The sequence below is a fragment of the Tamandua tetradactyla genome, chromosome 9, assembly GCF_023851605.1.
Source record: "Tamandua tetradactyla isolate mTamTet1 chromosome 9, mTamTet1.pri, whole genome shotgun sequence".
Taxonomy (NCBI): Eukaryota; Metazoa; Chordata; class Mammalia; order Pilosa; family Myrmecophagidae; genus Tamandua; species Tamandua tetradactyla.
Genome location: NC_135335.1, coordinates 22,191,343 through 22,202,245, shown reverse-complemented (window position 1 = coordinate 22,202,245; position 10,903 = coordinate 22,191,343). Strand labels below are relative to the sequence as shown.

The window sequence follows — 10,903 nt, the reverse complement described above, 5'->3', positions numbered from 1 at the left end:
TAAAAAGCTGAAAATATATACCTATTTTGACATACTTAAAATGAGTTTGGGTCAAATGAATTAAGTCATTGTGGATGCATGAAAAACAACTACATCAAAATATTTTGCCTCTGTTAAGGTATATTTGACCAAAGTTTCAATGGATTAAGTGTTGGTGTGTATACTTTTGACAAGATGGATGGAGGAATCTTTATTTAGATTTTGAAATGGAGAATATGCCCTTATAGTTTAGACATTATGGTCTATGCTTTCTCAGGGATTGCATGCCAATATAATAAGTACTGATTTTATGCTTTATACAGGTTACGAAGATGAACCATATGGAACAACAAAATCATACTGCAGTGACCCACGTGACTGAATTTATTCTCTTAGGTGTCACAGATAACCCTGGACTGAAGGCACCCCTCTTTGCAACCTTTCTTATCATATACTTAGTTACAGTGATAGGCAATTTGGGCATGATTTTGTTGACCCATGTGGATTCCAAGCTACACACACCCATGTACTTTTTTCTTAGACATTTGTCCATTACTGATATTGGATATTCCACTGTCATTGGCCCAAAAATGATGGTAAACTTTGTGGTGAACGAAAATACAATTTCCTACAATTGGTGTGCTACTCAACTTGCAACCTTTGAGATTTTCATCATCAGTGAACTATTTATTCTATCAGCAATGGCTTATGATCGCTATGTAGCCATCTGCAAACCTCTTTTCTATGTGGTGATCATGGCAGAGAAAGTGTGTTGGGTGCTGATTCTTATTCCATATCTCTACAGCACTTTTGTGTCCCTATTTCTCACAATTAAGTTATTTACATTATCCTTTTGTGGCTCTAACATCATCAGCTATTTTTACTGTGATTGCCTCCCCTTGATATCTATACTCTGTTCTGACACACATGAATTAGAATTGATAATTTTGATCTTTTCAGGCTGTAATTTGCTCTCATCCTTGTTAATTGTCCTTGTATCCTACATGTTTATTCTTGTGACCATCTTCAGAATGAACTCAACTGACGGGCGGTACAAAGCCTTCTCTACCTGTGGCTCCCATCTGACAGTGGTGGTTGTCTTTTATGGGACACTGTTGTTTATTTACCTGCAACCCAAATACAGCCATACTTTTGATATTGATAAAATGGCCTCAGTGTTTTACACTCTGGTTATCCCTATGCTGAATCCATTGATCTACAGCTTGAGGAACAAAGAAGTAAAAGGTGCTCTAAAGAGAATCTTAACTAATCAAAGCAAAATGCTCACTTAATATCTTAATGTTCAGTAATACAAGATCCAACAATGTTTGCTTAATAGTCAGTCAGAAGGGTAAAATAAATAAGGTAGATGGGAATATAAGTGGTCAATGAGAATGAGGGGTCAGGTACATAATATGTAAGTTTTTTTCTTTCTTCTTTTTATTTCTTTTTCTGGAGTGATGTAAATGTTCTAAAATTATTATGATAATGAATACACAACTATGTGATGATATTTGATCCATTGATTGTACACACCGTATGTGGGAGGTATGTGTGTGAAGATTTCGCAGTTAAAAAAATAGTCTGTCAGCATATACATAGAATCAAAAAATAGTATTTGATCAGACTCATTCTTCTATATTTTCCTCTTGTTATGAAAAAAACACTTCCTTTTATATCACTCAGCACTTTTCTTCTTCACTTTGAAAGACATTTTAGCTAGATACTATAAGCCCCCAAAGTTTTTCAAGGTCCTATTGACAACTACATTATTTAGAAATAAGGCACATCATAACAAATTTTGGGGGTAAGGCAAAAAATTCCTCATTGAATTTCCTTGGCATCTTTGTCATAAAATAATTGTCCAAAAATAGATGGCTTTATTCTTTGACCCTTAACTAGGTTCCTCTGATCTATATCTGTATTTATGAGAATGATACACCTCTAAATTATGGCAATGTAATAGTAAATTCTGAAATGAGGTTTTCTCCCACCTTTTCCTTCATTTAAAAATCATATGACTATTCCAGTTCCATTATATTTCCAAAGAATTTTAGAATTAGCATGACAATATCCACAGAAATGCCTGCTGGGATTTTGAAAATGATTGCACTGAATCTATGGATCAGTTTGTGGCAAATTACCACCTCAAAAATCTTGAGTCTCCTAACCTATGTACATGACATATCTCCCTTTATTTAAATATTTAATTTCTCTTGGCAAGGTTTAATAGTATTCTGTGTATAAATTTTGCAATTTTTTTGTTAAATTTATTTCTGAGTATTTTATTTTGTTGAATGTAATTGTGAAAGTAACTGCTTTCTTAATTACATTTTCTGACAATTAGCTCTTGATGTAGAGAAATAGATATAGGTTTAACATATTGATTTCCCCTTCAACCTTGCTCAATATATTGGCCCTATATATTTTTATAAGTTCCTTAGAACTAGCCATGTGAAGTATCAAATGATTCTGAACAAAATGAGTTTCTCTCCACCCTTTGTAAACATAATGTTCCATGTGCTTGCTGGTTTCTAATTGTTCTGTCTATTAATGAGAGGGGATATTAAAGTCTCCAACAATTAATCTTAAATTCTTCACTTCTACCTTTAATTTCATCCTTTTTGTGTTGTATGCATTTTGGGACTATATTGTTATGCACATATGTATTTTTAAATTAGTAATTGTTATATTATCTTGATGCATTGGATTTCTAATCATTATTAAATATACCACTTTACATCTAGTATTATTGTCTTAAGTCTATTGTGTTTCCTGTAAGTACAGTTGCTTCTACATCTACAGTTACTACTTGCATGTTATATAATTTTCCATCATTTGAATTTAAACTTACGTTGTTGTTTTTTTTTTTTGCATTGGCAGGCACTGGGAATCTAACCTGGGTGTCCAGCATTGCAGGCAATAATTCTGCTACTGAGCCACCATCACACCACCCTAAACTTACTTTTTTTTTTTTTTTTTTTTTTTTTAAAGGAAAGACAGAGAGAAGGAAGGAAGGAAGGAAGAAAGGGAAACATTTTTAAACATTTTCTTGTTTTTATTGTATTCTGTTTCTCCGTTTTTGTTACATGGGCTGGGGCCGGGAATCGAACCGAGGTCCTCCGGCATAGCAGGCAAGCACTTTGCCCGCTGAGCCACCGCGGCCCGCCCCCCTAAACTTACTTTTGACTTTGAATCTAAAGTGTGTCTTTCATAGACAGCATGAGGTTCGATCTTTTAGGGTATCAAGTTTGTTAATCTCTGCACTTTGTTTGAATTTTTAATGCAACTACATTTAACATAGTTATTAATATAGTTAGATTTACATATTTCACTTTGTTGTTTATTTTTTATATATCTCAGATGTTTTAGTTCTTACACTGCTCTCTTATTCCTTTTTTAATCTAAAATATACCCAATTTAACATACCATTTTAATTTCTTTGTTGGATTTTTGTTATAATATTGAGTTATATTCTTGGTTATGGCTCTGCATATTACAATATACATCTTAAATTAAAATAGTTGCATATTAACTTAATTCCAATAAAATTAGAGACTTCCCTCCAATGTCAATTCATTACCATGTTACTATTGTCATGTACTACATCTTTATACTTTGTAGTTCAAATACACAGTTTTGTAATTACTGTTTGGTTAAGTTTATTTTAAAATGGTTAACAGAAGAAAGGAGAAAAATATAAGTATGCATCTTTTAATTGACCTACATTCCAGCATTTCCCCATGTTCTGTAGCTCTTCATGTGGATTTCAATTATTGTCTGATGCATTTGTCTTAAAACTGAAAAGTTTTCTTTAATGTTTCTTTTGAGGCAGAATTGCTAGCAGCAAATTTTTTTAGTCCTATTTGTCAGTGAATGTCTTTATTTTACTGGAATTTTTGTTTGATAGTGTGTGTCTTTCGGACATTCAATCTGTCTTCCCACTGTTTTATGGCTTTTATTATATCTAATGTGATACAAGCTGCTATGCTTATTGTGGTCCCCTTGTACATGACAAATGTTGTTGTCTTGCTATTTTCCAGATTTCCTTTCTTTACTTCTGTTTAATAATAATTTGCCTATTGGTGTGGATCTCTTTAGGTTAATCATACTTGGATTTTGTTGAAGTGCTTGGATGTATATATTAATGTTTTTCATCATATTTAAGAATTTTTCAGCTGCTGTTCTGCAAAGTATTATTTCCCCTTTCTTCTCACCTTGTGGAATTCCTATAAGGCATACATCAGTGTGCTTGGCAATTCAGGTCTCTGAGGTTCTATTTGTTCTTCTTCATTTTTCCTTCTATTTTTAGTTTACATGATCTCTATTGATCTGTTTTTAGGTCTCTCATTTCTGTCTTCTGCCATTTTAAATCTGCTGTTGAACACATGTATGTATTTTCTACAAATTTATCCATTTATTGCAACTCTGGCATTTCAATTTTTCAACAAATTTTCTTTATTTTCATTTGATGAATCATTCTAATCATAGTTTCCTTTGATTCTTTAAACTTAATTCTATTTAATATTTGAGCATTTATCATGACTACCTTGAAGATTTTGTCTGCTAACTCTGATATCAAGGAACTGAAGACACAGTATATATTATTTCTTAATTTCTACTGTTTAAGGGTTGTGATACATGCCTTCTTTGAATGTTTTGTAATTTATTATACTGAATATTTTATATAAAATAATGTGGATTCTGATTCCTTGATCTTTGGATGAATCAACCAAAATACAGTTCAAATTTTGGCATAGAAAATTTAAGCTTCCATGTTTTCTCTTTCATCCATGGATCATGACAAGTGAACATATAAAAAACAGTTATCACTATATAACTTAATTAATAGGATTTTAATTTTAGCTAATTATATTATGAAATTTAAATATCAATCAATGTACACGTGTTGTACTCTTTAATGGCCCTATTTTACTTTACCATTAAGGCACGTCATTACATTGTTAAACAAATATCACTTAAAATGTATTCAAGTAGCTGCCACTTTGGACAATTTCAAAAATAGTTAAAATGCATTTATTCTCTCAATTTTGTTGTAAGTTCACAGCATTAACATAGTTGTATATAATGAAAGAGTTATTTTACATAAATTTATCATTATATGAGCCTCTTAAGGATATTGTAGGGAGATATTTATCATTCCAATAGTAAAATATATTAAAATATTTTATATAACAATGTATAAAAATGTTAAACAGGGCAGCGTGACAGTGGTTCAGTGGCAGAATTCCACTTGCCATGCTGGAGACCCAGGTTCGATTCCCAGTGCCTGCCCATGCAAATAAAGAAACAAACAAACAAACAAAATGTTAAACAGGAAAGAGAGTTAGTTGTGTGCTGATAAATGTTTCATAACCAGCTCTTTGAAAAATAAGGTGAAAAGCTTTGACCTTTATGCTGACTCCCATGGTGTAAATATTCCCAGCAAAACTGACTTAAAACCCACAGTGAAATGTCTTTGAATGAGTAGTTGGGAAAAGATGAGCTATTGGTATCTCAAGATGATGCCAGCTGTCTTCAGTATACCTCTTTGATATTTATACAAACATTGGATTGGTTTTAATTATAAACAAAATGAAATTGCATAATATTTAGAAAATACACCTACTAATATGGTACAATATATGAAAAAAAATTGTCCTTCACCCTCCTTGATGGGACTCTCAAGCTTTAATCTCTTAAAGCTTTTCCCACAAACTTTAACATTAATTAACAGAGGTTGTTTGTGACTATTTTTACCATGGAGTCCTATCAGTAATTTCCTATTTCCCTCATTTTCCTTTTGTATTTATTATTTGGAATTATTTTGTAAGGAAGATTTGTCTCACAAATTGGTACTCAAGTACTGTCTGGAAACTTTGTGACTTAATATATTCTACAATCTCACCCAGTTTAGTAATTCTCTGAGAATTCTCAAAGAAGTATCCAGAAAATTTGTTTTGCCTATGAAGCTTTTCTCACCAATATTACCCCTGGCACATGATTGAATCTCTCTCAATCTTTAAAAACATCCCTTATTACTTCATAAGGTGGACAATTTTATTGACTACAGTGTAACTCATGATAGCCCAAATGCACCAGGAAGGGCTTGCCCTGAACTGCCAATCATAAATCCTTTAGTCTGAATGGAAATTTTATCAGCTGACAGAATTTGAGATGTACATAGCCATATTTCTTGGACAAATCATCATTCCTCTTACAATTTTAAAAATATTTTATTTTTGATGATTTCTTTCTAAAAATAGATTGTAACAGTTATTCTGAGTGTCTATTTTAAAATAGTTTCTTAATTTATTGAAATGACATTGGTCTTGCTGAAAGACTTGGAATTCTAAGAATTCTATGTCAACTGTATTATAATTTTCCCCAACTATGAAGAAGTCTGAAGCAATATAATGTAATTACTTTGTTCAGATAGGCTCAACCCCAAAGTTCTCACGTACAAATCCACTATCAAAACTCAGGAGGGAATGTGAGATTAATAATAGTATCCCCGTAGGAACTTCCCATAGGAGATATGATTCAAAGCATACCTATTTCACACTCTCCAAGGCTTTCAAATGAGGTTTAAAAAGTTCAATAAGACAGGCAAATTCCACCAAGTCAAAGTGACAAAAAAAAATGTTTAGGAAACACAAATCCACCCATAAGATTGGCAAAAGCCCTGAACTATTTGCAAGCAAACCTCTCCTACGTGGCTTGCAGGACGCTAGTTGCATTCAGTTCATTAAATAAGTCCTTCTTTGAATTCTGTTAACACATGTTCCAAATGTATGAGAAGATGCCTCTGTGACTTATGAATATGGTTGATGCATGATATACTTATTAAATTATTATAGTTACTATCATAAAAATAGTAATCATAATATGGTCTGGATTCAGCAAAATTCAATAAAGCCATTAGGCTTCATCTAGGTAGGAATATTCCTGAAATTTCAAGGAAAAATTTCAAATATAAAACTTGGCAATGAACACTGACTATTGATTTGGATTTAATATTTTTCCTGAATCAGAAAAAGTGACAAAACATAAGAGAGTATCCTTTTCAACAAAAATGCCCATAGGCTACAGGAAAATTTACATACTACACTTTTTAAAAATCTGTATTGTGTACTTAATTTTTAAAAGACTTTGTTTTAGGTTGCAAGAATATAATGGTGAACAAAGCAGTTTCTTCCTTTGTGGAATTTCTACTTTAGCGTGAAGATTGATGAAAAATAGGCAAGTATGTAAAGTGCTATCCAAGGATGAGGAAACCTTATAACTAAAATAGGGCAGAGACAGCTGCTGGTGTACACATCTTGAGACTTGAACGTGATGGACATGTTTTAGAAATAACCAGAAGGCAAATGCATCTAGAATGTAGTGATCCAGGCAGACAATTTTAGGGGATCAGTTGGCAGTGACAAAAAGCAAGATACTTTAAAATAATGGTGCATAAAACCACATTCTAGTGTCTTGAGCTATGACGAACCTGTTGAGTGATCCTAGGCAAGCCATTAAAATTTTATTTCACCATGGCTGCTGAGTGTCATCATTGTGTTGAAATCGTTCCACTGAGACCAACACACTGGTAGTTAACATTTTTTCCACAATGTATGAGGTGTATAAAAGCAATAAAAGTCTTTCTAAACCCTTTGTTTTACTGGAATGTCCTCATCTATTGGCTAGATATCATTGAGAACAGAAGAAGCTAGTACAAGGAACTCAATGAATAAACTGCTCTCTATTAATTAATAAAGCATCCAAAGGATTATCTTCTAAATCCCTCCAATTTACGGAGAAGAAATGTGAGAAATCCCAGAAAAATTTTCTTTGATCAGTTAAATTAACATCGTGACAAAGTTCTCATTTGGCATTACCTTATGTTTATTTTAAGACAACATTATATGGTTGACTCTAATTGTAGAATGTGCAACTGTGACAGACGTTTCAGTTAGTAAGGAGGCCACATAGAAGTGTGGAATCTCTTATTTTTCTGAAATTTAAAAATCCTCATTAAGTATGGAATCACAATGTCAACACCCCTTTTCAACAAGAAGACATTAGAATGGTCATTGCCAACATTGAGAGCATGATCAAATGAGATGGAAGAATTGTAAGAGAAAAGATAGAATTTAACTGTGGCTACTGAATGATTATATAGATATTTATTTTTGCTTTGAGTATATTGGAACAGATATAAAGAAATAACTGAAATTGTGGAACTGCAACCCTTATTATACTTTGAAATTTTCTCTGCAACTACTTGTTAAATGGTACTTTGAAATTCATCATTTTCTATATATATTGTATTTTACAATAAATAATTTTTACAAAATATGAAAGATTGAACATAGTATTACCTTATGACTGCTAACATACAATCAAAATAATTAAAAACAGAGACTGAAGAGAAATTTGTACAGTAATATTTATAGTCACATTTTTCACAATAACCAAATAGTGAAAACAGCCCACATGTCCATCAACAAATGAATGGCTAACAAAATGTGGTACATCCTTACAATGAAATATTATTCAGCCATAAAAAGGAATGAAGTTCTGAAACAGGCAACAGCATGGATGAAACTTGAAGATATCATATTGTTCTTGTTTACTAGCTGATGGAGTACAATATACCAGAAATGGAATGGCTTTTTAAAAGGGAATTTAATAAGTCACTAGTTTACAGTTCTGAGGCTGAGAAAATGTCCCAATTAAAACACATCTATAGAAATATCCAATCAAAAGCATTCAGGAAAAGATACCTTGATTCAAGAAGGCCAATGAAGTTCAGGGTTTCTCTCTCAAGTGAAAAGGCATGTGGTGAACACAGTCAGGGCTTCACTCTCAGCTGGAAAGACACATGGCAGACCCAGCATCATCTGCTAGCTTTCTCTCCTGGCTTGTGGTTTCATGACGCTCCCCAGGAGGTGGTTTGCTTCTTTATCTTCAAAGGTCACTGGTTGGTGGACTCTCTGCTTTGTGGTGCTGCAGCATTCTCTGCTCTCTGAATCTCTTTTCTCCAAAATGTTTCCTCTTTTATAGGACTCCAATAAACCAATCAAGACCCATTCATATGGGTGGGGACATGTCATCACCTAATCCAGTTTAACAACCACTCTTGACTAAATCACATCATCCAGGGGGATGATCTGATCACAGTTTCAAACATATAGTATTGAATAGGGATTATTCTACCTTTATGAAATGGGATTTTGACTAAAACATGGCTTTTCTAGAGGGCATACTTCCTTTCAAACCAGCACATATATTGAATGAAACCAGCCATATATGAAAAGACAAACATTGTATCTCATATGAAATACCTAGAATCAGCAAATCACATAGATATTAAAGCAGATTACCGACTGCAGTGTCCATGAGAGTGGAGAATGGGGAGTTATTGTTAATGAGCATGCTTGGGGTGATGAGACACTTCAGTAATAGATGGTGGCTATGGTAGCACACCATTGTAAATTTAATTAATTCCACCAACTTGTATCCTCACAAGTGGTAAAAATGGGAAATATTGAGTTGTATATTATGCTGCCACAATAAAAGTTTTAAAATATGAAAAAATATAAAAAATATATGTCTATATATGTTTTGCAATCTTTTCATTATGGAAGGGTCAATGTCAAAAATGTCAAATCTATGTGTAAAGGGAGAGGGTAAATGGCATCCACCTGAGATTGTCTTTGAACATATAAATAAAACACCAAGAGATACCATTTCTGACTTGAGACTATAAAATGAAAGCATTTGATTAGCCTGAAGGGAAAAATGACCCTCATAAAATGTTGATAGAAATTGAAAAATAATGTAACTGCACTATCTAGCGAGATTATAGCAGCCAACAATCCTACTTCTAAGAAAAATATCCCAAATAAATATTGACACAAATATAAAATAACACGCATACAAGGTTATTCATTGGAATATTATTTATATTAGCAATATATTAGAACACAAATATCCTTATGCCTCTCCCAGGAATGAGGAAATGTTCTTGGTATGATAAATAATGATCATCAGGCTATGGTACTGGAAATAAAAAAAGAGAAGGGAATTACTAGTATGTTTCATGCTGTGCATGAGAAATCAAAGAATAAAAATACATATATTTATTTAATATTTGATTTAAAAATAGGCACTAGTGTGTCAATGAATTTGAAAAGTAGCATTGAAAAGTCAAATAAAAAAAAGGGTTACCTTTAAGACATGAAAGGAATGGAGGGGTACAGAAAGGTATGGAGTTCAATTTTTTTAATATACCTTGCTATGTAGTTGGGAATTTTTGTTTGTTTGTTTGTTTTTGCTTTTGTTTTGTCTTGGGCAGGCACTGAGAATCAAAGGCAGGTGAGAACTCTGCCTGCTGAACCACCACGGCCCACCCTCTATGTAGTTTTGATCTTGCAAATATATTAAAGCTTTATATAATTTAGAAGTAAATCAACAATAGACAAAATAAAGAATCTTCTCTACTAGTGTGATGGTTAGATTCAACTGTCAACATGGCCAGCTGATGTTTTCCAGTTGTCTAGTAAAGCAAATACATGTCTATCTGCTGCTATGAGGCATTTTGTGGACTTGAATCATCAGCACATTGATTTCATCTTTGGCTGATTACATTGCAGTCAGTGAAGGTGAATGCCCTTGCAATGAGTGACAGTTAATCTAATCAGTTGAAGGTTTTGAATCTCTTTCTCTCCACTCCAGCCAGCCTGTCTCTCCTGGAGAATTCATCAAAGAACCTCATTGCAGTTGCTAGCTTGTGGCCTGCCTTATGGAATTTGGACTTGCTCACTGATACGTGTAAATCCCCAGTTGCATGGGACACTTTTATAAATTCTCATATTTAAAAATATCTCCTGTGAGTTCTGTTTCCCTGACTGTCATGACTAGAAACCTTCCAATG

General features: G+C 33.1%; 1 protein-coding gene across 1 annotated transcript; it reads left to right on the top strand.

Moving 5' to 3' along the window:
* The first annotated feature begins 311 nt into the window (after positions 1-311).
* On the top strand, positions 312-1,271 carry LOC143645988 (olfactory receptor 8K1). The gene has a single exon (XM_077115070.1). The coding sequence runs from the start codon at positions 312-314 to the stop codon at positions 1,269-1,271; it is 960 nt and encodes a 319-aa protein (XP_076971185.1).
* The last annotated feature ends 9,632 nt before the right edge of the window (positions 1,272-10,903 follow it).